This window comes from Gorilla gorilla, chromosome 1 (assembly GCF_029281585.2).
Source record: "Gorilla gorilla gorilla isolate KB3781 chromosome 1, NHGRI_mGorGor1-v2.1_pri, whole genome shotgun sequence".
Classification (NCBI taxonomy): Eukaryota; Metazoa; Chordata; class Mammalia; order Primates; family Hominidae; genus Gorilla; species Gorilla gorilla.
Genome location: NC_073224.2, coordinates 103176551 through 103203322, shown reverse-complemented (window position 1 = coordinate 103203322; position 26772 = coordinate 103176551). Strand labels below are relative to the sequence as shown.

The 26772-nt window shown below is 53.1% G+C and overlaps 4 protein-coding genes across 11 annotated transcripts; 1 reads left to right on the top strand and 3 right to left on the bottom strand.

Annotated features, from left to right (window-relative positions):
- Positions 1 to 219: 219 nt before the first annotated feature.
- On the bottom strand, positions 220 to 6450 carry S100A16 (S100 calcium binding protein A16). 2 transcript variants are annotated; one of them, XM_004026755.5, is made up of 3 exons: positions 6285 to 6450; positions 1324 to 1502; positions 220 to 1017 (listed from the first exon to the last, which is right to left on the bottom strand). In XM_004026755.5, exons 2-3 carry the CDS (start codon positions 1474 to 1476, stop codon positions 859 to 861), a joined length of 312 nt encoding a protein of 103 aa, XP_004026804.1. In that variant the 5' UTR covers positions 1477 to 1502; positions 6285 to 6450; the 3' UTR covers positions 220 to 858. The 2 variants fall into 2 exon arrangements, with proteins under 2 accessions (XP_004026804.1, XP_004026805.1); XM_004026756.4 differs by lacking the exon at positions 6285 to 6450 and adding an exon at positions 2211 to 2666.
- A 1678-nt stretch (positions 6451 to 8128) lies between these two features.
- S100A14 (S100 calcium binding protein A14) lies at positions 8129 to 10260 on the bottom strand. The gene is made up of 5 exons (XM_055359797.2): positions 10174 to 10260; positions 9614 to 9674; positions 9148 to 9255; positions 8553 to 8699; positions 8129 to 8341 (listed from the first exon to the last, which is right to left on the bottom strand). Exons 3-5 carry the CDS (start codon positions 9175 to 9177, stop codon positions 8204 to 8206), a joined length of 315 nt encoding a protein of 104 aa, XP_055215772.1. The 5' UTR covers positions 9178 to 9255; positions 9614 to 9674; positions 10174 to 10260; the 3' UTR covers positions 8129 to 8203.
- A 1876-nt stretch (positions 10261 to 12136) lies between these two features.
- On the bottom strand, positions 12137 to 26736 carry S100A13 (S100 calcium binding protein A13). 7 transcript variants are annotated; one of them, XM_055359816.2, is made up of 6 exons: positions 25545 to 25746; positions 24522 to 24622; positions 21637 to 21753; positions 20999 to 21114; positions 19836 to 20049; positions 12137 to 12377 (listed from the first exon to the last, which is right to left on the bottom strand). In XM_055359816.2, the coding sequence occupies exons 5-6, from the start codon at positions 19986 to 19988 to the stop codon at positions 12234 to 12236; spliced, it is 297 nt and encodes a 98-aa protein (XP_055215791.1). In that variant the 5' UTR covers positions 19989 to 20049; positions 20999 to 21114; positions 21637 to 21753; positions 24522 to 24622; positions 25545 to 25746; the 3' UTR covers positions 12137 to 12233. The 7 variants fall into 7 exon arrangements, with proteins under 7 accessions (XP_055215791.1, XP_055215815.1, XP_018878450.1 ...); XM_055359840.2 differs by lacking the exon at positions 25545 to 25746 and having other exon boundaries at positions 20228 to 21114; positions 24522 to 24617; XM_019022887.4 differs by lacking the exons at positions 12137 to 12377; positions 19836 to 20049 and having other exon boundaries at positions 21000 to 21114; positions 24522 to 24589; positions 25545 to 26736.
- Positions 21898 to 25548, top strand: S100A1 (S100 calcium binding protein A1). Its single transcript, XM_019022918.2, has 3 exons — positions 21898 to 22012; positions 24020 to 24173; positions 25209 to 25548. The coding sequence occupies exons 2-3, from the start codon at positions 24033 to 24035 to the stop codon at positions 25350 to 25352; spliced, it is 285 nt and encodes a 94-aa protein (XP_018878463.1). The 5' UTR covers positions 21898 to 22012; positions 24020 to 24032; the 3' UTR covers positions 25353 to 25548.
- Positions 26737 to 26772: the final 36 nt, after the last annotated feature.

Sequence of the window (26772 nt, the reverse complement as noted above, 5' to 3'; positions counted from 1 at the left end):
GAATTTGAGTCTGAATCTGGGCTAAAAGGGCCCAGAGATGGTGACCTAAGGCCTTTGGCCCTTCATGGAGGAGGATGGAGGGAGCTGCTGGCCCACAGCTGACAGTGCCTGTTGGAATTCAGGAGTTCTGGCTCCTTTCTTGCTCTGCCTTTGAGGTTCTTCTGTGAGATTCTCTCTTGTCACAGGGCCCAAGGGCTAAGACCACCAAAGCATAAAATGTTTCCAAGGAGTGGGAAGGTTTTAATGAGCATTCCAGAGGGACCAGGGGATACAAACTCCAAATCCAGCCTTTATATCATCATTATTTCAAGCAACAGGAGGAGGCTCAGCCTTGCTTAGCTCATTCCCAGATGAAGAGGCAGCTGGAGGGAAGTCCCTGAAAGTGCCTCTCTACCCAGCAGAGGGGCTAAGGGAAAGTGGAGAGATCTCTGCTGCTGCTGCTGCTGCTGTTGCTGCTACCACTGCCACCAAGAGCAGGGAGACCTCAAGCACCAAGCTAACCTCTGGAGGTCAGGACGGACCCAGAATCAGGCAGGAATTTGGCAGGAACATCAGACGTTGGAAGGTTAGATGAGACTGAACAGGTGAGAAAACTCTTAGGGTCCCCAGACAGCATTGAGATCTCACAGAGGGGCCCCAAGGGCCTGCGACTCCAGGAGCTGAGACCCCCCAGGGAGGGAGGTACCCCTAGACTGAGACACTCACAAAGGGACCCCAGTTCAGCAAGGGTCAGAGGAAGATCTGGAGGGAGAAGAGAGTAAAGGGCCCTGGGTGGGCAGGAGGCTGAGGAGGGAGCCTGAGGAGAGCACCAGGGCGGAGCATCAGGCCCGTGCCTGGAAGGTGTGGCCAAAGGGGTCTCTAGCTGCTGCTCTGCTGCTCCTGCTCACGGATGAGTTTGGCGATGGGGCCGGTGATGCCGCCTATCAAGGTCCAGTACTCATCGAAGCTGATGCGCCCATCATGATTGGCATCCAGGTTCTGGATGAGCTTATCCGCAGCCTTCCGGTTCCCTGTGTCCTGGGGAGGAAGCAGGGGTCAGCAATGCTGATGGTGGAAGCCCCAGAGAGACTCCAGGCAGGACCCTAGGCAGAGACCCAGGATCTGGCCTGGACAGCTGCTTCCCTTGGGAAATGCAAATATAGCCCTCACTGGCTAGGCCTAAGCATCCTGAGAAGACAGAGGCCTGGGGGTGTAGGAGACCCTGGAGTTAGGGGGGCACTGGAAGGATAGAGGCCTCAGCAGGGAAAGACACCCTCAGAGGCCAGAGGCTTGCAGGGGAGGGAAGGGGAGAGGGAGGCAAGGCCCTTGGGTGAGAGGCCTTACCGACAGCATGTGGTTCAGCTCTTTCTGGAGCATCTCGCGGAAGCTGCTCTTGCTGATCTTGTTCTTGACCAGGCTGTACTTAGACACATATTTGTAGAAGTTTTCCACCAGGACAATGACTGCCTTCTCCAGCTCCGTGTAGCAGTCTGACATCTCCCTGCTTCGCCTGCTGGCGGGGCCTGGACACCAGGAGGAGGGGAGATGAGAAGAGACACCCACAGGCCATACCTCCTCCTCCACGCCCACCCTAGGCCCTGGGTCCCTCCTCCTCCCTTGCTTCTGGTCCCTGGAGAAGAAGGTGGCAGGAAAAGGGGAACAGAGTGGGTGGGGGAGAGTGAGCCCTGGAATGAGAACTATGCGGCTCCTCTAATCCAGGTGCTCCCCAGCTCAACCACCTCAACAGGTTCTCCAGGCCCTGCCCCAGCCCCAGGCACCAGGTTCCAGCCCTAGGGAGCAAGATCCCTAGTGTCAGAGCCCTACGGGGCAAGAGGCTCTCATGGGAAGAGAAGAATCCACCTGTTCTCCCACCCTGCTCCACAGCTGGCCCACCTCTCCCAGGGCCAAGCATGGCTGGGACAGCTGGGATGAGCCATGGAGGTTAGGGGCAGAGGCTACTGCCTCCCACTCTCAGGACTGGCTGAGACCCCAGCCCCAGGCAACAAAGCAGAAAGGAAGATGTAGGCCTTCCCCAATCCCTTGCCGGGCTCCAGGACAGTGAGTCCCGGATCTCAGAACCTGGCTGCCCCTTATGGGAAAGGACAAGGTCCAGATCAATTGGATCAGATTTTGTGCAGCTCTCCCAACACACCCCGCTAGCCTCTCCTCCCTTATTCCTATCCCTAAATACACAGCAGGACCCAAGAACACCCCCACCCACACCTCGTTACCTAAGGCAGGGCCAAGCCCAGTTACAGCCCAGCTGGAGTCGGACTCTGGACACAGCAGCAGACTGCCAGAGGGCACATGCGTCACCCTCTCACCCCAGGACAAAAGACACTTTCTAAGCGGATACAGCCTTCTGAATAACAGGATATGAGGGGAGCAGGCGGATCTGGATCTACTCTGTGAGTCACGGCCATGCCCAAAGCCCCCCCACATCAACCCCAGGCAAATCAGACTCCCTTCCCACCCCCAAGCCCAGGAATGTGCTCCAGTCACCCTCACCCGGCGGGTCCTGGTGAAAGGAGATGGACAAAACAGGGTCACAGCCACCATAGGGGCCTGAGCAAGCCACAGTCAGATTTGGAAGGAAAGGCTGCTTGGTCAGGCCCCACCACAGCCTCCTGTCCTGCCACCTGCTTTCCGTTGGCCACTTGTGGCCATTCCTACTCCCATGCCGGCTGCCCTGCCCTCTCCAGCCAGCCTGCCAATCACTCTCACCCCGCCCAAGCCACGCCTCCGAAGAAAGCCTGCCTTGACCCCTGCACTGGGTGCCATCCTCCCTGACTCCCACAGACATGTCTGTCATCACCACTCAGCTAGCACTGGCTGGGGCCCACTAACTGGTGAGGCCACAGTGTCTTTCTGGGTCCTGTCTTGCTCCTTGAGACAAGCATAGTTTTTCTTACACATGGCCAATGTATTTTCTGAACCAAGCGGCGGGACTCAGACTTTAGGACAGTTTTTTAAATCCTGGATATACACCACCCCCTGCTTTTAATCTCTGCATCTCTCCAGCCCACATTGCCTGGTCCAGTGCCTTGCTCAAGGTACACATTCTATAAATATTCCACCTCCTTCCAGCCCTGATAACAGGTATTGCACGTCCCTGACCACCTTTTAAGCTTTTTCTTTCATGAAGCCTCTTCTGAAGGAAGGGAGAGACCAGGAGGGAACAGGCCAGGAAGCAAGAAGGAAGGAGAGTTGAGAGGAAGAGTCAGGCTGCGGCTTCTCTGAAGGGAAATCCTGCCCTTGTCTCCCCTCCTCCGCCTGCCCAAACCCTCTGGTCCTTGGCTGGGAGGATGGAGCAGAGTACCAGGATGGCAGGAAGCCACACGCTTTTCCATATTCTTTTATTTAAGTGTGTAACTGCGTGGTTCCCTGTCTATACCGCTGTAAGACTTTCATACGAACACTTTAACATTTACAGTTGAAGAGGAAGACCATTGTTCAACCTGTGGTCTGTCTGCTGTGCTGCCCTTGGGTTGGAGGTGGCTCAGGTTCATGACCAGTATTCCAGGTGATTCTGAAAACCGTGCCCATTTCTGGAGGGACTGTGCCAAGTCCACTCCCAACCAAGACTTGGAAGTGGGAAGATAATTCAGAGAAACTCCCCACACTTAACCATCCCAATGCTTGTTCCCTAAATGAGGGATCTTGTGGGAAACGGTCAGGGAGAGGAAGAGGGAAGGAAATGGGTGGTGCACCTCCCTCTGCCACTCTCCCCACAAGCTAGCCCACCTCTCCCACCACCTGCCTCCTTGGAGTCATTTCTCTGAGCTGTCTCCTCCTGGCCTTCCTCAATACCATGACTCAACCCCTGCTTGGCCTCTGGCAGCAGCCAAGTGGCCAAGACACAGATGAGCCCCAGAGATGACTCTGCCACCTGCTCCCAGGAGTACTGGGAGACCCAGAGCGGGAGCTCCAGCGCCTCAGGGCTTCAGCTCCCAACCCCTCCTCCCAGGAATCCACCCGCTCCCCACCTTCGGTAAAATGGACAGTGCTGGAGATAACCATCTGACAAGCGCTTTTCTGGAGCTTTTTCTGAAGGAAGGATAGGGTAGCGGGCAGGCAGGGATCGTTATCCTCCTCTGCCTCCCTCCCCTGGAGGCCAGGAGACAGGATCTGCCACCCCACCCACCCCACAGGCCACCTGCTTCTCCCGCCTGCCCCATTCCCCCACCAGCCAGGCCCCAGGTCTCCTGGTTCAGGGGTGGGGCAGATGTTCTATCCCATCAGCCGCTTCCTAGAAAGGTCAAGCAGGAGGTCGTTCCTGCATTGGCCCTGCCACAGGTAGATCCTGGCCTGAGTGGACAGTGTACACAGGAGCCTTCCAGAAATGTGGGAATGGGAGGACCACGTGTCCTCCAATGGGCCCTCTCACCTCAGGCCTCCAGCCCTACCCCAGTGTTCTCATTGTCTTCCGCTTGGCTGATTCATCATTGAGCAACAAGCAGTCTCCCACCCCCACCCCACCCACCTCAGCCCAGCTTGCTGACTTCTCCAAAAGCCCAAATTGCCCTGACACCATGCCCCTGGATCCCAGCCACTCCAGCCCCACCCTCCCACCCCCAGGTTCTGGGCTCCACGCCCTCCAAATGCCTCCTAACCACCCCTAGCATCCCCAGGCTCCTTCCATCTAGAGCTCCAAACATCCACCACACCGTCCTAAGTCCACCTTCTCTTCTCACCCCACACACACCTCTGGAGTCTTCAGTTTTTTCCAAGTGTTGGGATGTGTCCCTAGACTCCTGTCCCTCCTGGTCACTGTTCTCTCCAGAGCCTAGCCCACTGTCAAGACTAAGTATGGATTCTCTGTGTCCCTTCCATCTACCTGGAATTCATTTGCTCACTTAGGCACCATGAGTTTGCTTACTCATTCATTTATTGGCTCATTTATTCACTCTCATTCATTCACTTGCTCATTCAATAATGCATTCACTCTCTTGCACATTCATTCATTCATTCCCTTTTTCATTTACTCATTTGTCCTCTCTAACTTCAATATATAGGGAAGGTGCCATCTGAACTGGGCTGACAATGCCACCTCTATCAGCAAGGCTGTTTCAAATGAAATCTCTCCAGCCTCAGCTGTTCCATTCTCTGCTCCTTCCTGTGTTCTTTCTCCAATTCCACAAGGCCCTCTCCAGGAACAGCTCCCAGAGCATAGTGGGGCCTGCTTGGGTTGTGAGGTAACCCCCCTGCCTCACCCCTCACCATCCTCACAGGGCTCTGCGTCTAACTCTCTCTCTCTCTCTCTCTCTCTCTCACACACACACACACACACACATACACACACACACGGAGCAAGGACCTCGGCCATTCCTGATGCCCTCTGCTTGGGTAACCCATCACCCTTCCACTCACTTCAGCTCTTGGAGCAAGAAACCAGCCTCTGAAATTTTTCCAGGCAAGTGAAGTTGGAGGAGTTCAGCGTGGATCTTGCCCCCGCCTCCCCCAACACACACACAGCTGCCCCAGCCTCACCAACACTTACTAGAATGTGGGGAAAGGCAGAGCCAGCTCCCCAGCACCCCTGCCCTCACCACCATCCCCACTGGGCTGGGCAGGGGAAGGCTCCCATAGTGCAGGTGGCTCTGCCAAGAAAAGCAGCTCAAGCCGGGGCCTGCCTGGGTCCTGAGGTGGAGAAGCTGCCGAGGTTCAGCCCCCCTCTCTCCATCTTTCCCTCTCCCAGGGAGCTCGCAGGCTCCCCACAGCCTCACTCGGGTTCCTCCCAGATCTCATCATCCCTCTCAAGGAACAGCTCCTGGAACACAGTGGGGCCTGCTTGGGTCGTGAGGTAGAGGGGACGCCACCTCAGCCCCCGCCTCCTCATCTCGGAATCTCAGGCTACCTGGAACCTGCCTGGTTCCCTCTGGACCCCATCACCTCCCCTAGGACACAGCTCCCAGAACCCAGCAAGGCCTGTGTCCAAGCTCTGACCACCCCCAACCCAGACCAACACGCATTTGTCCTCTCCTTTTGGGGAGGATCGAGTAGCTGTGGTCAAAGCTTCCAAATGCTCTGCCCCTGGAGAGGAGCTCCGTCAGCTGCTGCGGCAGGGAGGGGGTCTCACCACCCCATCCATCCCTCTAAAGGCCTCACCCAGCCCCCAACCCCCCAGGACTCCCCATTCCCAAACTGGCCTGTGGGAGAAAGTTAATAATTACCAAAATCTTCCTGCCTGGTCTCTGGCAGGCCCCTCTCCCCAGGCCCCCTTCACTTTCCCTTCTCCTGGCCTCCCAATACTGTGGGGCCCTCCGGCAGCCGCAGACCTCCCAGGCCGGGCCCAGGGTGCTCACCTGCTGCCTCAGGCTGCCTCCTCTCCAGCAGGGCTCTGGGGCCTGGGCTCTGGCACTGCCAAGCAGCTCCCTGCGCTCAGCCCAGCCGGGACTCCTCCCCGCTGCACTCCCAGAATCTGTCCCACTCCCTCCCAGCCCTGCCCGCTGAGCTGGCTCGGTGGGGAGATAGTGGCTGAGCTCCTTCTTGACTTGGCCCTGGGGTTGGGCCCTTGTTAAAGGGATACACACCTTTTTTCACACCCCTCTACCCCCATCCCAGAGGGAGTGGTGAAAACTGGCACTCCCCCAACCCCACCCTCCCAGCCCCGCAGGAGCTGAGCAGAACCTGACAGGGTAGAGAAAGGAAGGGAAGGACTATCACCTGCCTTTCTCACCTGGGTCACTGGGATCCCAGTTTCAGGGGCTCCCAACAGACAAGTTCAGTTAACATTCCAGGCCAGCCTAACTGGCCACAGAAACCTCCTTGCCACTGGGGTTTCAGGAGTAACGCCCGACTTCTGTGCTCCAATCAGAAGGCAGATGCCAGGGACCTGTCTGGCTCCCTGGTCTTCTGTCTCTAGTCTGACCCGTCAGCTCTCCTGAGACCCAGCCCTAAGATACCTCATGTACACCAGAAGACTCCTCTGGAAACTCCCCACACCCCACCGTTTCCCTAAGATACCCAAGGAAACTGGCCAGCTCGACCTCCCTACACTAGGGCAGCAGCTGAAACCAAAGAGGGGCCCACTTGCCCACTCCAGCGGGAATGATATTGGGTCACTGGGCACTCGCCATGTGATAAGTGCTTTACATGATGTGTGGCATTGTCCTCCTGGCAATCCTGTGGAAGTAATATTCATATCCCCCATTTTACAGATGAGGAAACTGATACTAAGAGCATGCCCAAAATTCCAATGATAAGTGGCAGATCTGAGATTCAAACTCAGGCCAGTAAGCCTGTTTCTAACCGCCCCCCACCCCCACCCACCCCATTTCCCTGGTTGTGTCAGCCAGGGCTCAGAACACCTGGACTAATATCCTTTTCCCCGTGTGCACACATACCCTCCTCTCCTATAAGAGGGCCCGCCCATTGGCAAAGAGGAGCCTGTCCCTCAGAGAGGACCATGTTGCCCTTTTGGACCTGGTACCACCCTCAACCCAAACCCATAGGGAAAAGTGAGTCCCCATTCACTTCCACAGCCAACCACTCCAGCCCCACGTGCCCCACCCTACCAATGACTTTGCCATTCACCCCCAAGCTCCTCTCACCCGTGGACCCTCAGGGAGTGGGTGTCCAGTCAAGACAACATGTTTCACTTTTTTCATTTTTTTTTATTAATCAAATGGTACAAAACAACCATCATTCTGTCAATGCCCAAGCACCCAGCTGGTCCTCTCCCCACATGTCACACCCTCCTCAGCCTCTCCCCCAACCCTGCTCTCCCTCCTCCCCTGCCCTAGCCCAGGGACAGAGTCTAGGAGGAGCCTGGGCAGAGCTGGAGGCAGGAAGAGAGCACTGGACAGACAGCTATGGTTTGGATTGGGGAAGAGATTAGGAAGTAGGTTCTTAAAGACCCTTTTTTAGTACCAGATATCCAGCCATATTCCCAGCTCCATTATTCAAATCATTTCCCATAGCCCAGCTCCTCTCTGTTCTCCCCCTACTACCAATTCTTTGGCTCTTACACAATTTTTATCCCTCAAATATTCATCCCTGGCCCAACCAGTCCCCTGAGCCTCCCTCTGGTGGAGACTCCTCCACCCATGAGCTCCACAGAGCATCCAAGACAGAGTGCACAGAGACCTGGGGAAGGAAGCTGAACTTTGCAGAGATGAGGAGAGGTGCAGGCTAGGGTACAGGGTGGTGGTAGAGGAGAGGAGTTTTATTTCCAGGCCCACAGTCTCTCCCCAACACCCCCCAAGAATTCCAGAGGGAGTTCTCAGCGCCCCCGGACAGGCCTCTCCAGCTTCACACTCTTGGCCGCTTCTCCAATCAGCTCCCAGAAACTCCTGAACTCCAGTTTAGAGTCATTGCAGCTGCCCAGGTTGGCAATTTTCTCTTCCAGGCCACAGTTGCTCTGAGGGGAGTGAAGAAACCATGGCTCAGGGATGCAGCACCTTCCAATCTTCCCACCCCACCCTGCCCATGGGCAGACAGCAGGAGCAGAGCCTACCTAGCACTGGCAAGGGGGAAGAGCTGGGGTTGCAAGTGCCAGTGTGGGTGGGGTCCCGGAGCACTTGCTTGGGAAGTCAGGGTACTGGCTGAGGTGGGGTGTGCTCCGTCCATACCGGCATGAGGTGGGGCAGCTGCTGGGTGACCAGGTCCCGTAGCTCAGAAGGGGTCAGCGTCTCCTTCCCACCCTCCACAGAGTACTGGTGGAAGTTCTTGATGAGGGTCTCAATGGCCCTCTCCACATCACTGAATTCCTGAGCATCCTGAGGGCAGGGGACATCACAAACATCAGTGAAGCTCCATGCACCCCAACTCCCTGCTTCTCCAGGAGCCTAGCAAAGCCCCCAGGGCAGAAGGCAGCTGGAAGGCACACAGCTCCCACCCACTCCAGAGCCCAGAATCTAGCCCCTCTCCCCCACCCCCTGCTCGGCCTCCAGGCCACAGCAGCTACAGGTTGGGGAAGGCTTCCCTCCCCACACCCCCCAGCTGCAGGCAGAGCAGGTCCCAGCATGCACCCAGGCATCCTATTCCCAGGAGGACTCCATCTGCATCACCCTGTGTGGGCCTCAGAAGAGGGTTCACATCTCACTCACAGGGTCTGGGGTGCAGGGCAAGGCCAAGGTGAAGGGCAGAAGTCAGTGGGGGGACATAGACCCTCAGGGTGAAGGAGAGGAGTGTGGGAGCAGAAAGGCCAGGAGTGAATGAGCCCACCTCTGCGTTGGCTGAGCGACACTGTCCCATGGTGCCCACTGTGTCTGGTCCTTTGGTGAGAGTTCTGTTGTCCTACAGCTGGCCCCAGAGGAGCTGATGGCTCATGATCTGCTTAGAGGAGGGGGTAGGCCTGAGCTGAGGGGAGAGTCTAGCATTTCTTTCTCAGCTGCCCCCTTTGGCTCCACCTCAGATATTCTGTGCCTCACCAGGGGTTCAAAACCAACACCACACAGGCCCAGGCCCCGCCTGGGCTTCAGGAGCCAAGGTCATATCCCCCAGGCCAACGCATCTAGGAGGAATCCCTTGGGACTCACCTTAGCTTAATTCTTTCCACCTCCTCCAACCACCCACCTCTGCTTGAAACACACACACCAACCTCCAGGATCTGATCCCCCAGCCCTTACCCTAAGTGTGCCCTCTGGACAGCAGGCAGTATATTTGGGTGAAAAGCCTTGGGTTTCCTTACCTGTTGGCAGCCGCTGAGACAAGACAGGAGGAGCCAGCTCACCTGAGCTCAGCTCTTATACCTGGGGGAAGGGAGGGGAGGCAGGGGGCTGGGCCTAAGCCACCCCTGCTATTGCAGCAGCCTGGGCTATGAGCCAGCTTTATGGGCCCCACCCTCCACTGGCCAGAGTTCCAGAGCCTACCATGACCCTGCCATGAGGAGGGAGCCACAGAGGGCTGGGGCTGGGAAACCCCTGGCCTCAGATCAGCATGCAGAGTCACAGAGAAAGAGAAGCGAGAAGGCTGGGGAGACAGAGAGGACTTGGAGACCTCATGGGGTCACCCTAGGAAGTGGAAGGGCCCTGGCGAACTGCAGGGCAGGGAAGGAGAGGGGGTCTGAATCTGTGACCAGGAAGGAGAAGCAGGAGCCTCTGTACCCTCCATGTGTGTCTGTCTGTCTCTCTCTCTCTCTCTCTCTCACACACACACACACACACACACACACACACACACTTCTCCCAGCCAGGCCCAGCTTGGATACTGACACTCAAGCCTGCCTGGATCCCAGAGCCCAGCCTTTACCAGTCCTGGAGGCAGAGAGATGAATGTAGAGAACTTGGATCAGGAGGAAGAAGCCAGAGAAGGGCAGCCTGGTGGAGGGAGGCAGATTGAGTGAGTGTTTGCCTGACCTCCCTTCAGCTCCCCTCAGTGGCCCAGAGTGCACAAATGCAAGGCCCACTTGAGCTGCTTGGCAGCTAACACCCACTCCAAACTGGTCGGGCCACGTGTTTCTCTCTCCCTCCCTCAGAGCCCCATGCCTTCCCTAAGCCAGCTGCAGAGCAACACCCCCCCATCCAGGACCCAGAATGACATCCCAGAGAGCCCAACCCCAGTGGCCCTCCTCACCTGCCCAGGCCCAGACACCTAGAACCTGAAGTCACTGGGAGGGGGTAGGAAGAAGGGCAGAGCAGTAGGCATGAGTCAGGGCAAGGATGGGGTGCGGCCCAGAGCCAAAGTTCCCAGGATCCTTTCCTAAACGCTGAGATCAGAGCACACCCCACTACATCCCTCCTCATGTCACCTTCTTAACCCGGGGCCCTGTGTGTCTCAATGGAGAGGACCTTCCAACAATGTCTCATTCTGAGAGTTCCTCTGAAGGGCTTCAACCTGCAGGTCCCTCTGAGGGTCTCTCAGCCTGTGGGTTCCTCTGAGAGTGACTTAGCCTGGGTTCCTCAGGAGGAGGCTCAGGCTAGGGGGTTCCTCACAGGGCTTCTCACGGTAAGGGAGCCCTTCAGTGCAGGAGCCCCTCTTGAATGTCTCTGCCAATGGCCCTTTGGATTCCCAGTCTGGGGGTCCCTCTGAGGTCTCAGTCTGGGACCCTCTCACAGAGGGTCAGGGAGCTCCCTCAGCCTAAAGGTTCCTCTGGACTCATAGCTGCCCTGCATGGATGCCTGCCAGTGAGGCAGTGACAGCCCTGGGAGGCTGGTCACCGAGATGCCCGCCCCTGCTCCCTCTGGTGGTGGCCGTGTACACCATATGCCCCTCAAGCCAGGAAGGCAAGGCAAGTTCTGCCTCCGGTGGCACCACCACACCCTCACCCCACAGTCCTTGAGCAGAACATCGGGCCCCTCCTTCTGGCTTCCCCACTGCTCCAGAGGGTAAGGGGAGGAGGCCCTAGTGTTCCTGAGCACCCAGCCAGAGAGGATCCTGGTTAATCAGAGCTCTGAAATCCACCTATTCTTGTCTTTATGACTTTAACTAAGATCTGTGTCCTGATCTTTAATACAGGAGTTAAAAATAGTGCCTTCCTCAAAGGACTGTGAGAATTAACTAAGACAATACAGACAAAATGTTTAGCACTGCACCTGGTACTTAGTAAGCCCTCCATACCTGTTCACCACTATCACTGTCATCCAACAGACAAACTCCAAGAAAAAAGAAGCAGAGCAGGACCATGCAGCTGAGCCCGAGTCACCTCTCCTGCCCCACATCTCTGCCTCTACTTTTCTTTTTTCTTTTTTCTTTTTTTTGTTTTGTTTTGTTTTGTTTTTGTTTTTGAGATGGAGTTTCGCTCCTATCCCCCAGGCTGGAGTGCAATGGTGCGATCTCGGCTCACTGCAAACTCCTCCTCCTGGGTTCAAGTGATTCTCCTGCCTCAGCCTCCTGAGTAGCTGGGATTACAGGCACCAGCCCAGCTAATTTTTGTATTTTTAGTAGAGATGAGGTTTCGCCATGTTGGCCAGGCTGGTCTCGAACTCCTGACCTCAAGTGATCCACCCACCTCAGCCTCCCAAAGTGCTAGGATTACAGGCGTGAGCCACTGTGCCCAGCCCTCTGCCTCTACTTTTCATATATTCATTCAACCATTTATTGGGCACCTGCTCTGTACGAGACCTGGTGCTAGATGCTGCGGAATTCAAAGATGAATAACATTCCCTGTCCTCAAGGGGCTCATAATTTTCAGATCCATCCTCAGGTCAAGAGAGAGCTTTACCACTCTCTGGTCTCAAGAAAAGAAATCAGGATGGGGTGTAAGTAAGAAACATTTGTGTTTCAAGGAGGAAGCTTTATTTGGGAAGAGTGCGGTTCTGCTCGGCCCTGACCAGCCCTGCCCTGCCCACCCCCATCTCAGCCAGGCGGCTTTACTTCTTCCTGATCTTCAGGTCTTTCTTCTTCCTGATTTCCTTGGCCAGCTCCCCAATCAATCTCCAGTACTCATTGAACTTGAGCTCCGAGTCCTGATTCACATCCAAGCTCTTCATCTTCTCATCAAGAGAGCCCACATCCTGAGGAGACACCAAAGGGAAGGGTAGAGTTAGAAACTGGGGTTCTTGAGAAAGTAGGGAGGGAAGAACTGTCAGCTGCTATTCTCTCAAGGCCCTTCCCTCAGAGAGCAGTGGCACCTGCCCCTTCTCTAAAGAATGAGGCTGCAGCCCCAAAACTGCACTGCCACGGGGTGCCTCTCCAAGGAGCACCAGCAGAGAAAGGTGGGGGGGGTCTGAGTCCTAGTGCTTGCCGTTGTGTAAATACTTCCACGATGGCCGCTTACAAACCACAAACAGGTTGTCGCTGAATACAAAGCTGGAAAGAAATCCACACAATCTTCTCTCACCAGCACACCACTGCAGCTGCTATGGGATCGGCCCAAGGAATGCCAGCATCTCAGGGAGATGCTGCAGGGTTGGACCCAGTCAGAGCCTTCTGGGGCCACCCTCCTCTTTCTCAGAAAGCTGGAGAAGCTCCCAGTACTTAGCTGCTCATTTGCACAACCCTTGTGTCTTTTCATTTATCCAGCTGGGTCACTAGATCAGGGGAATGGCAAGGACATGGAGTATCTGGGTTTTTAGAGGCCCTTGACAGGGTCTCTCTCATAGGCCTGTGAAATCAATGGCAACAGTAAACTGGATGTCCTGATCGAAGGACCTGTTGCCAGATAAACAAGCACAACCAAAAAGTTGACTGTTGAACAATAGTTCAACATCAAACCAGAGAAGGGTGCCTCAGGCAGGGTGTGATGCTCAAGGTTTGAACCAACATTTGGATGCAGACAGAGAAGACTCACTGAATCTCTAAAGGGAACAAAGCTGATTCACAGAAGAACTAAAAAAGACTTTTTTTTTTAAGTTACAACCACGTTTAATTATAAAATACTATAAGCACTGCCAGTGGAAGGCAAGGATGGCTACTGTAACATTATATTGGGGGTGCATTCAATTAGTAAAGAGAAATAAATAAGTATTAAGAAGGAAGAAGCAGGAAGGGTGCGGTGGCTTACGCCTGTAATCTCAATGCTTTGGGAGGCTGAGGCGGGAGGATCACTTGAGGTCAGGAGTTTGAGACCAGTCTGGCCAACAAAGCGAAACCCTGTCTCTACTAAAAATATAAAAATTAGGCAAGCTGGGCGTGGTGGCTCACGCCTGTAATCCCAGCACTTTGAGAGGCCGAGGCGGGCTGATAACCTGAGGTCAGGAGTTCAAGACCAGCCTGGCCAACATGGTGAAACCCTGCCTCTACTAAAAATACAAAAATTAGCCAGACATGGTGGTGGGAGCCTGTAATCCCAGCTACTCGGTAGGCTGAGACAGGAGAATTGCTTGAACCTGGGAGGCGGAGGTTGTGGTGAGCAGAGATCGCGCCATTGCACTCAAGTCTGGGCTACAGAGTGGGACTCTGTCTCAAAAAAAGAAAAAAATAAATACAAAAATTAGCTGGGTGTGATAGTGCACACCTGTAGTCCCAACTACTTGGGAGGCTGAATCAGAAGAATCGCTTGAGCGTGGGAGGCAGAGGCTGTAGTGAGCCGAGATCAAGCCACTGCCCTCCAGCCTGGGTGACAGAGCGAGACTATCTAAAAAAAAAAAAAAAAGAGCTGTGACAGAAACAAAACAAAGGCCAAATACCAAATACCATATCAGTATCAGTGGGTTCCACAGCCCTGGATTCAACCAACCTAGAACCAAAAATATTTGAAGAAAAAAATCCACGAAGTTCCAAAAAGCAAAACTTAAATTTTGCCCCATGCTAAGTACTAAGTTGAATCCATGTGAATGAAGTGATGAGTAGGCATTGCATTATGTATTACAAGTAACTCTAGGTTATGTAATACATACAAGTAACCTAGAGTTACTTGTAATTTAAAGTATACAGGAGGATGTGCATAGGTTATATGCAAGTACTATCTGATTTTATATAAGGGATTTGAGGCCAGGCATGGTGGCTCACACCTGTAATCTCAGCACTTTGGGGAGGCCAAGGTGAGAGGATCGCTTGAGCCCAGGAGTTCAAGACCAGCCAGGGCAACATTGTGAGACCCCCATCTCTACAAGAAAAGGACAAAAAAAGGTAACTGAGCATCCATGGATTTTGGCATCCAAGGGGGTCCTGGGAACAATTCCCATGGATACAAAATGACAACTATATATTTCATATTATACCACAGGGATATTAAAAAAAAAACTTGAATAAATAGAAAATGGAATAAACATATATTTTTCTTAAAGAGAAAGGCTCAATCAGCTAAAAATGTTGATTTTCCCTAAAATATATCTTTTATATGATCCCAATTAAACTATCTACAGGATTTTTTTTTTTTTTTTTTTTGAGATGGAGTCTCACTCTGTTGCCCAGGCTGGCATGCAGTAGTATGATCTCAGCTCACTGCAACCCCCACCTTCTGGGTTCAAGCAATTCTCCTGCCTCAGCCTCCCGAGGAGCTGGGATTATAGGCACCCACCACCACGCCTTGCTAATTTTTCTATTTTTAGTAGAGATGGGGTTTCACCATGTTTGCCAGGCTAGTCTCAAACTCCTGACCTCAGGTGATCCACCCACCTCAGCCTCCAAAAGGTCTGGGATTACAGGCATGAGCCACCACGCCCGGCCTACAGGATTCTTTTTAACATTATAAAATGTTACTGGCTGGGCATGGTGGCTCATGCCTGTAATCCCACAACTTTGGGAGGCCAAGGCGGGTGGATAACTCGAGGTCAGGCATTCAAGACCAGCCTGGCCAACATGATGAAACCCCATCTCGGGCAACCCGCTTGGGTCTCTCACACTGTGGAAGCTTTGTTCTTTCGCTCTTTGCAATAAATCTTGCTGCTGCTCAAAAAAAAAAAAAAAAGAAAGAAAGAAAGAAACCCCATCTCTACTAAAAATGCAAAAATTAGCCAGGCATGGTGATGCACGGTTCGAGAATTGCTCGAACCCAAGAGGTGGAGGTTGCAGTGAGCCGAGATCACACCACTGCACTCCAGCCCAGCCTGGGTGACACAGTGAGACCTCGTCTCAAAAAAATTTAAAAAAAAAAAAATTTAAGTTCCACTTCACTCAGAATTATATAAGCGTAAATCAGAAAAAGATACCATTTTCACGTCATAGATTAGCAAAAAGTAAAAGCTCAGTAACACCCAGTTTGGACAAGTACACAGGCATCGCATGAAGTATGGGTAGCCATATAAACTGGTACAACTTTTTTAGGAGGCAAATTGGTAATATTCACAAAAATTAAAAATGAAAGCTGGTCTCGGTGGCTCACCCCTGTAATCCCAGCACTTTGGGTGGCCGAGGCGGGCAGATCATCTGAAGTCAGGAGTTCGAGACCAGCCTGGCCAACACGGCGAAACCTCGTCTCCACTAAAAATACAAAAATTAGCCAGGCATGGTGGCACGAGCCTGTAGTCCCAGCTACTCAGGGAGGCTGAGCCAGGAAAATCGCTCGAACCTGGGAGGCAGAGGTTGCAGTGACCCGAGATCATGCCACTGCACTCCAGCCTGGGTGAAAGAGCAAGATCCTTTCTCAAAAAAAAAATTAAAAATGAACATGCCACTTAACCTAATATTTCTACTGCCAAACATTTACCTTATGTTGTTATTTTTCCACCAGTATGTAGGTATACAAACAGATATTTGCAACAAGGAAGAAATGGACATAAGAAAAATTTCCATCAATAAAGGATTGGGCTGGGCATAGTGGCTCATGCCTGTAATCCCAACACTTTGGGAGGCCAGGGCAGGAGGATCACTTAAGCCTAGGAGTTCAAGACCAGCATGGGCAATATAATGAGGCCCTGCCTCTACAAAAACATTTAAAAATTAGGCCTCAGTTTCCATATATGTGAAGTGAGGAATGCGGACTGTGTTTTCTCTTGGCCTCCTTCCAGCTGTGATGGTCTGTGAATCTCCTGGAAGCCAGCTCTGGGTCCAGTCCTGTCTTGGGGAAATTAGACCAGAAAAGCACAGAGCATACACAAGAACCCAACAGCATCATCTGATACAAGCCCATACTCCCACTGGCACACAGTATCTTTGCTTACCTAATTACATGCACGCACACATACAGAGGCCCTGTCTCTACAAAAAAATTAAAAAATTAGCCGGACATGGTGGCACATGCCTGTAGTCCCAGCTACTCAGAAGGCTGAGGTGGAAGGATCACTTGAGCATGGGAGGTAGAGGCTGCAGTGAACTGTAATCACGCCATTGCACTCTAGCCTGGGCAACAAAGTGAGACTCTGTCTCAGAAAAAAAAAGAGGTATCAGTTGTAAGCTGGTAAGAACAATACAGTGGAGAAGGAAAATTTGAGGACACAAGAAAGAGAGGAGTAATTTCAAGAGGAAAGTCTTTTTTTTTTGAGACGGAGTCTCGCTCTGTCGGTCACCCAGGCTGGAGTGCAGTGGGTGAGAGGGGATGGGATCCAGGGTACCACTGAAGTGTTGGCCTTAGGGGCAGCAACGTATCATTTGCATAACAGAAGACTGCTGATTTCGGGGAGGGAGCAAGTACAAGTTTCCTGATTGCTCCTATTTTCTTTTCCTTTTTTTTCCCCCTTTGAGACAGAGTCTCCCTCTGTTGCCCAGGCTGGAGTGCAGTGGTGCAATCTCGGCTCCCTGCAACCTCTGCCTCCCGGGTTCAAGCAATTTTCCTGCTTCAGCCTCCCAAGTAGCTGGGATTACAGGCACACACAACCATGACCAGCTAATTTTTTAAATATATTTTTAGTAGAGATGGGGTTTCATTATGTTGGCCAGCCTGGTCTCGAACTCCTGAACTTCTCAGTGAGTAAACTTCTCAGGAAAAGGGAGAACGTGGAAAGATGTATTGAGCTTTGAGGAGAGAAGACAAATTGTGAAATAATCATCTGAAAGAACTGGTAAATGAATCAACCAGGGAAACACAGAACCGCCAGGCACTGCCAAGGGTCCCTTTTGGGGTCTGTGGTTATAGATTTAAAGTGAGACAAGTCAACAAAGCTGTGCATTTTTCTCCAGCCAGATTCAGCTATCCAAGTGCAGGTGCAGAACAGTGGATTTAACTGGCAAATTACTATAGGTAAAATGGTGGATTAACTGGGTTGAGAACAGAGAGAGACAGAATCAATGGGGTTAAGGCAGTGATTACAATGAGAAGCCTTAGAACCTGAGGTGAGGAAGAAGGGCAATGAGGACCCGAGGGATGTTGATGGAAGATGCAAAAGTGAGAGGGTCGAGAGACTGAAGGTACCTGAGGAGTCAGGGAAGTGCTGAAGTGGAGAAGCTAGAGAGGGGAACAGAACTGGAATGACAGGAGGAGGTCAGCAGATAAAGGGAAACTTGAAATCAAGATTTTGGAAGTTGTGCGTTATTTTGTTAATGACACAGTCTAAAGCATGAACAGAGGAGTGGGATGCTGAGATGTAAGAAGACAAATCTTTTTGGAAATGAGGAGTTGAGAAAATTGAAAGGCCCAGATGTTGGATGAATTGTCTGTGCGGATGCTGAAGCCACTGAGAATAACAACAGAAGCAGTGATGAGAAGAAAACAGTGAGCCAGGAGCTGAAGAGCTGCAAGGAGTGCAATAAGAAGAATGGCAGGTGGCAGATGATCTTCCAAGGTGCTGGGAAGTCTTAGAAAGAAGAAGAAACTAAAATCTAGAGATAATGAAAAGCAGAGAGGTCACTTCCTCCATTTCCAGGCCCAGAGGAAGTTGAATTTAGGAGAAAAAAAAAAAAACCACAATCACTGCTTGACAAGGATATAAGGAATGCTGTCCCTTCAGGAGAGAACCTAAAGCTTCCAGTAAAAAGATGAAAGGAAACGTCTGGCTGGGCACAGTGGCTCACGACTGTAATCCCAACACTTTGGAAGGCCAATGCAGGAGGATCACTTGAGGCCTGGAGTTTGAGACCAGCTTGGGAAACACAGAGAGACCACATCTCTACAAATAACTTAAAAATTAGGCCAGGCGCGGTGGCTCACACCTGTAATTCCAGCACTTTGAGAGGCCGAGGTGGGCGGATCACCTGAGATCAGGAGTTCGAAACCAGCCTGGCCAACATAGTGAAACCCCGTCTCTACTAAAAATACAAAAATTATCCAGGCATGGTAGCGGTTACCTGTAATCCCAGCTACTCATGAGGCTGAGGTAAGAGAACCACTTGAACCCAGGAGGCAGAGGTTGCAGTGAGCCAAGATCACACCATTGCACTCCAGCCTCAGTGAGAGAGTGAGACTCTGTCACAAAAAAAGAAAAAATTAGCCAGGCAGTGTGGCATGCGCCTGTAGTCCCAGCTACTTGTGAGGCTGGGGCAGGAGGATAGCCTGAGCCCGGAAGGTCAAGGATGCATGAGCTGTGATCGCACAGTGGCCTGGGCAACAGAGTGAGAAACCCTGTCTCAAAAAAAAGTCTGAGAAGTTGGAAGTTGTAGGGGATTTTGCAGATGAAAGACCATGAGTTTCAGAGACTCATTGTGTTCAAGGAGTCCATATTCACACACTTCAATGTATCTGTGGATTTTCAGAAAGGATGTAAAACAAACTGTCAACAGCCAGAATGACCAGGCCTCTTCGAGGCCAGAGTCAATGAAATTTAAGACCTGACTCCAGCCTGTGAGTGGGAGAGAAGGAATGACTCTTACACCCTAGTAAGGGGATGCCCATAGCGGGTAGGGAGTCTACACAGATGCACCCACAGACCCCCTACACTGAGGTCTATGACTCCATGAATTTGGCTGTGTTTTCATTTTTGATAAGCCCCTTTCCACTGCTAGGCCTCAGTTTCCATATATGTGAAGTGAGGAATGCAGACTGTGTTTTCTCTTGGCCTCCTTCCAGCTGTGATGGTCTGTGAATCTCCTGGAAGCCATCCCTGGGTCCAGTCCTGTCTTGGGGAAATTAGACCAGAAAGGCACAGAGCATACACAAGAACCCAACAGCATCTTCTGACACAAGACCATACTCCCACTGGCACATAGTATCTTTGCTTACCTAATTATATGCATGGACACACAAACACACACACGTACATGCCAGGCAAGAAAACCCACAACTGGGTCAGGCACAGTGGCTTGCGCCTGTAACCCCAGCACTTTGGGAGGCCGAGGTGGGTGGATCACCTGAGGTCAGGAGTTCGAGACCAGCCTGGCCAACCTGGTGAAACCCTGTCTCTACTAAAAAATACAGAAGTAGGCTCGGCGTGGTGGCACACACCTGTAATCCCAGCTACTCAGGAGGCTAAGGCAGGAGAATCACTTGAACCCCGGAGATGGAGGTTGCAGTGAGCCAAGATCACACCACTACACTCCAGCCTGGGCAACAGAGTAAGACTTTGTCTCGAAAAAACAAAAGAAAACCTGCAACCATTGACACATGCAGCCACCCACACCCTTTCTTGTGGTCACATCACCGTACTCGGCACCATCACATCCTAAACACAGTGTCCCATAATCACCATCTCACAAAATCTCAGTCCCAGACTTCTGCCTACCTTGAGCAGATGGGGCAACTGCTGGGTAACCAGCTCTTTGAACTCATTGACGCTGAGGCTATCCTTCCGGCCCTCCTGCCTTGCAAAGGTGAAGAAGGTGGTGACCACGGTCTCAATGGACTCCTCTAGCTCTGTCAGTGGTTCTGCTGCCATTAGGACCCTGAGGCCAAAGCTGATGTCCTCAAGGGGCTAGCTGACCTTTGTCAGGGCTGACCTGTGGAACAGAGAAGGAGCAGAGAGGGAGAGTCAGGGAGCCCCAAGATGCAGGAATGGTTCAGAAGGTCCCTGCCTTGGTGTTACCACATCAGTCTCAGCCTGGAGGGGGCATATGGGGAAAGAGGGAGAGGACAGGGGTTGAGCTTGGGGCAGCAGACCAGGCAACGGCATCTCACTTTTGGTGGGGGCAGGAGATTCAGCTCCAGAAACCCCCTCTTCTGTAGGTCTCACAATCTGGGGTCCTTTTTAAATGTCTGTGGCTTAGGGACCCCTCTGTGGTGATCCCTCGATCTGGAGACCCCTCTACTTGAGAGGAGGTCTTCAGTTGAGGGTCCTTCTTGGAGTCCTTCGAGTCTGGTGGCCCCTCTGTGGCGTGTCTGTCTCAAGAATCCCTTCTTGTCTCACCCAGCCTCACAGGTCATAAGGTTGTTTGTCTCCAAAGCTTGTTTATGTTGGGCCCTGGTCTCTGGCCACTCGTATCCGCCCACACACACTCTAACCGCTCCTCCCAGCAGAGAAGCACAGGGTCTGGCAAATGTCCCCTTTGGTCAGAGCTGGCTCCGTCTGAACAGACCCATTTTCTCTGTCCCGCTCCACCCTTACCTCTCCTCAGCGGCAGCAGGGCAGAGTGCTGAACCCAGGACCCCACAGATCCTCCCCGCTCCTGTCTCCCGGTGACAAGGGTCCTGGAACGGGGCGTCTCTGACTCCCTGCTCCAGGACGGGTTTAGTACAGGCACTCACAACCCCCTGGGGTGCAGCGGGTGGGGCTGGAAGAGGCATTCTCTTTTCTGTCCACCCCGTCACGCACTCCTGCACGCACTGTTGCTCGATCATCCAAAGCTGCTTCCTGAATTCCTGTCTGAGCTGGCTCTGGGGGAGGGACCTAGGAGCCCAGGAAGAAAAAATGATCTCCAGCCTCCCTCCAGGGTCAGCCATGAGACTCACCAGGCAAGGAGATGGGGCAGAGTGAGCTGGAGCCTCAGGGCTGAGGTTTATAAGCAGCGGGGAAGGAGGAGAGAGCTGCTTCCAAGCCCGGAGGTGTCAAATTTCCGTGGTCGATTCTGAAGACCAGAGACAGCCCAATCAGGCCACTCGCCCTGAGCCCTCAGGCCTGGACCCGGGCTCCCTGCCAGCCACACGAGCGCCCCCACTTGGTCAGGGAGAGGAGCTGCCTGGACAGATCTCATTCGGCAGGGGTCCCAGGGTCCTAGTCCTCTCAATACTGGGGGCTGCTGCCACCATACCCATGTCTAATCAGGAGTGTGTATGCTGAGGGGGGAAGAGGGAGGCAACCAATCGAGGGAGCTCAACACTGAGAGGCCCAATCTGAGACACACACAGAGGCCCCTTGGAATGAGATCCCACAAAGGATGCTACAGACCTAGATCCCTCAGACAACCCCAGGCTGAGGCCCCACACACAGAGGGGGATCCAGGTTGAGACCCCCAGAGAAGAGTCCTGGATTGAAATGCCTCTGTGGGTTCTCAGACTCCCAAGACTAAGTTTCTCACTGAGGGTCCTCTCAGTGAGGCCCCATGGAGGAGCCACAGACTAAGACCCCCTCAGCAGAATTCCCCCCTTACCCGGCTCAACCAGCACAGCCAGCCACAGGTACTGCAAGGCCCAGCTTGGGGTAAGACATCCAGCGTCCCTCCCAGGACCTCCTTCCCACCTCTTTCCCCTGCACCATCCACTGCTGCCTGGAGAGAAAGGAACGGGGCAAGCAAGGCTGGGAAAGAGACAAGGGCCGCCTGTTCCAGCCCAGGAGACAGAGGGCGCCTCTGTCTGCTCCTGGCCCCTTGCCCCACAGGGTGTTCGTCTGTGAAGGGGTGGAGTCGGTGGGGGGGTCAGCGGGGGAGGGACTGTTGAAGACAGGTCTCCACACACAGCTCCAGCAGCCACATTTGCAGCCTTGGCCATCTGTCCAGAACCTGCTCCCACCTCAGGCCCAGGCCAACCGTGAGTACCCTGCCCCACTGGGCTAGTCCCTGGCCTGCCAGCTTCAGGGAGAGGGGTCTTCAGAAGGGCTCCAAGAGGCTGGGGACCATAGCACTGTGGAGCACTGAGGATCTGGGAGGAGTCAGTCAGGGTGAGGGCAGTTTGGGATTTGGGGGAGACAGGGTTTGGAAGGTGGTGATGAGAGACAAATGAACTGAAGGTCGGAGAGAGAGCTGGCAGCTCAGCAAAGGAGGAAGCCAGTGGGGAACCCACCATGAGCTTCCTGGCCGCCTGGCCCTCCCACAGGGAGCCCTCAAGTCCCTGCCAAGGCCCCCTCTGTCTCCCAGGTGTTGGGAAGGGCCCCAGCCCTCCCCTGCCTCACCTCCTGTGGGGTAAGAAGAGAGCAGATACAACAGCTGTTTCTGCCCCCACCTCTCCTGCCAGCCTTAGTCTCTGCCACCCCCACCCTGCCTTGCCAAGAGCTCAGGTCCCAGGGGAGTCCGGGGGTGGCAGGGCGAAGCTCCCATGATATGGGGAAGCAGAGATGTAGGGTGCTGTGCCCCTTCCCAACTCGACCTCCACAGGACCTCCCCTTTCTCCTTCTCCCCTTTTTGGCCCAGACCTCTTGACTCCTCTTTCCCCCCATTCTTACCTCTGTTTTCCCATCTCCCCTGCCCCCAAGTCCTCTCAGAACTGCCACCACGTAAAATCCCAGGCTGCTTTAGGGCTCCAGGTGACCTCCAGCTGCCCCTCTGGCATGGAGCAGGTAATCAAGCTACCAGCATCCCTCCCTCAAGCACCCCTTATCCCCTCATCAGCCACGGCTTGGGTTCCATCTCCCCCATGTCTCTGTGACAACTGCTTCTCAGGTCTGGAGTTCGGATGACACTCACAAGGGCCCCATTGAAGAACTGGGATGTCATTCGATCAGGGGCCATTGTCCAGCCCCCTAGGCCTGGGGAAGGATGGGGACATCTGATCCGAGACACCTGAGCTGCCCCCCCGGGGTTGTGGAAGGCCAGACTGTCCCAGGGCCAAGGGAAAGAGGCCCCCCGGCTTGGCAGTCTTCTCTCTCAACAGACCACTCCTTTCTCCTTTCTTCTCCTACTCTCTCCCAGCCCCTTGAACTCAAAGGACCACATGCTTTCAGCCCTTTATCTCCCCCAACACACAGCAGCCCCATTCCCCTTGCTCCCACTATCCCCGAATCAACCAGGAGTGAGCAGTCGCAGGGACAACGCCTGCAGGTCTCCTCTCCCACTCCCTGGGAACTCTGGCTCCAAGGAAAAGGCTCAGACATTCCTCTCTCCCTTCTGCCACCCACCAGATGGAAGGGATAATTTTGCAGAGGCAATGGGAGCATATCCCAAAGAAGCCAAAATGACATGTTCAGGAGAGAACAGAGTTGAAGGACCAAAAGGGGCCCCCAGCTGCTGACAGGAAACTCAGAGTCAGTGAGACCTCCCTCCCCCAGAAGGCTTAGGCCACCCACTGGGCTGCCATCGCCTCTACCAGGCTGACCGAGGGTACCAGACTGACTCCTTGCTAGGGGTGGGCAGCAGAAGGAAGGCTGTAGTGGACACCCCAGCCCACCACCCTCAACAGCAGAGCTTGGCTATGCTAGACAGGCAAGGTCCAGGGTAAAAATAGAGCCAGAGGAAGCATGGCCCAGTCCTGTGACCACCCCTGCCTGCCCCACCCTCCTCAATCCCTGCCTGGGCAGCCACTGCAGACATCTACCAAAGGCCTCTGGAGCCAGCCCAGCTCCAACTGCTCTCTCTCCATGCCCCAACCCTGATTCCCTCTGGCTGGGGTACAGACTGAGGGACACAGAGAACACGCCTGCACTTAGGTCTCTTGGGGTTTCCCTCACACTGTAAAATCTCAGGCAAAGATCAATTGCAGTAGGGCTCTAATCCCACAGCTATTTGAGCTGTCAGTCAGGGCCAGGCCTGAGGGTTCCCCTCACCTAGACCCCAGGTACTCCGGGCCTGGTCCTCAGCTCACTTCCATGATGGGGGTGGGTAGGTGCACTGCTGCAATGGGGTCTGAGCTGGAGACGGCGATGGAGACCCTCATCAACGTGTTCCACGCCCACTCGGGCAAAGAGGGGGACAAGTACAAGCTAAGCAAGAAGGAGCTGAAAGAGCTGCTGCAGACGGAGCTCTCTGGCTTCCTGGATGTGAGCATAGAGTGGTGGAGTGGGAGTGGAGTGGGTGAAGGTTGGGGGAATGGGGTGGGCACCCCCTTGCTATCTCCCCACCCCACCTCCAGCTCAGCCTAGCCTCTTTCTTTCCTTTCCCAGGCTTCTCTCCTGGGTTTTTCCAGGCTCCCCTACTCCTCCTGGGTCAAGTCAAAATGCCCTGGTTTATTGATCACCTGTTAAGTGTTAGGCCCTGTGTAGATTCATCAATAATAAGACTCACAGACTTAGAAGGGAAAGATTGACACTTAAAAGTAAACCATGAACTCCAGGAAGTACACAGAGCCTTAACAGATGTACCAGAAAGGGTTATGAGAGATTATTAACCTGATTGAAGTCAGATGGCTTTCCTGAAGAGGTGGCACTTGAACCATGGATTTCCATTGGAAGATTATCTGGGTAAATGCAGACATTTTAGGAGGAGGTAACTGAATGAACAAAAGCATGGGAGAAAGAAGAATGTGGAGCATGTCAGTAGTTTCATTCAACTGGCATGAAGGATGTAGAAAACTAGGCTGCAAAGGCTAACCAGGGCCCCAAAGTAAAGAAGCCTCAGGATACGGTAGAAAGTGCACCGGTTTTGAGGTTTTATTGGACTGGGTTCAAATTCCAGCCCTGCTACTTCCTAGCTGTGGGACTTTGGGCATATTTATTTAACCACCGATTACCAATTTGTTTCTTCTCTAGAATGGAAATAATGAAACATACCTCACATTATTTGTATTAGAATTAAATTAGACAGTGCTTGTAAAGCTCCTAGTGTAGTGCTTGCTTTATTATAGGCACTGAACATACGGTAACTGGTGTCATTATTATTCATTCTGCCAGGTGAAAGAGCTTATGCTGTAGGCAACAGGAGCCCTCAAGAGTTTTGAGGAGGCCTAGAAGAGTCCCATAATTCAATGCAGTTCCTCTCGCTCATCTTTGCCTCCTGCTCCTCAACCACCCCCTTGCCTCTGACTCAGTGCTGTACCCTTCCTTATACACCTCCCTCTTCCTCTCCTCCCACCACAGGCCCAGAAGGATGTGGATGCTGTGGACAAGGTGATGAAGGAGCTAGACGAGAATGGAGACGGGGAGGTGGACTTCCAGGAGTATGTGGTGCTTGTGGCTGCTCTCACAGTGGCCTGTAACAATTTCTTCTGGGAGAACAGTTGAGCAGACAGCCACATTGGGCAGCGCCCTTCCTCTCCACCCTCCTAGACCTGCCTCTTCCCCCTGCTTCCACCTCACCCCACTTATCCCTCTCCATAACCCCACCCCTGCCCACCCCACCTCCACACACACCAAGGGCGCAAGAGTAGAGGTCCAAGCCTGCAACTCATCTTTCATTAAAGGCTTCTCTCTCACCAGCCATCCGATGTCTGTCTCCTCTGGGATCTGGAAGTGGGTGGAGACGTGAAGACTGTTCACTCTCAACTCCCCTTATTTGGGGAAGTGTCTTATTTAGAAAGAGGTCAAGGTGCATTACATCTTCCTACTTGAGGAATGCTCAAGGTCCAGAAATGTGGGGGTTCAAGGTTCCAGTTGGAAGTCGAGGAGACATCAGCTTCTCAGCTATAAAACCAGAGGAAGAAATAATCTCCTTTTTTTTTTTTTTTTTTTTTGGAGACACAGTCTGGTTCTCTCACCCAGGCTGGAGGGCAGTGGCACGATCTCGGCTCACTGCAACCTCCGCCTCCCAGGTTCAAGCGATTCTCCTGCCTCAGCCTCCCGAGCAGCTGGGACTACAGGCGCCTGCCACCACGCCCGGCTAATTTTTTGTATTTTTAGTACAGACGGAAGTTTCACCATGTTGGCCAGGATGGTCTCGATCTCCTGACCTCGTGATCCCCCCGCCTCGGCCTCCCAAAGTGCTGAGATTACAGGCATGAGCCACCGCGCTAGGCCGAAAGAATCTTCTTTCAATCAACGAACATTTACTTAAGTGGTACTATGTGTAAACACTGTAGAAACTGAGGCTCCAGCATTAAGCAAAATAACCACGATCCTTACCCTCACATGGGTAAGGATGCTGGGCCATTACTTACACACAGACACACACAAACACATACACGCACACGCCCAAGTGCCAGGAAGGAAAATGAAAGGGTCTTGACGTGCCAGTGGAGCAGAGGAAGGGTTGCAGATGTGTCATTCTCTCATTCCTCAAACATATGTACACTGTATTGTGCACATAGTCATTAGAAAAATCCCTTATTGAGGCCGGGCACAGTGGCTCACGACTGTAGTCCCAGCACTTTGGGAGACAGAGGCGGGCAGATCACTTGAGGTCAGGAGTTGGAGACCAGCCTGGTGAAACCCCATCTCTACTAAAAATACAAAAATTAGCGGGGCATGGTGGTACGCGCCTGTAATTCCAGCTACTCAGGAGGCTGAGGCAGGAGAATCGCTTGAACCTGGGAGGCGGAGGTTGCAGTGAGCCGAGATGGTACCACTGCACTCCAGTCTGGGTGACACAGCAAGACTCCATCTGCAAAAAGAAAAAAAAAGAAAGAGAGAAAAATCCCTTATTGAGCAGCAAACATAGCTTATGCCCATAATCCTAGGAGTCGGGAGGCTGAGGTGAGAGGATCAC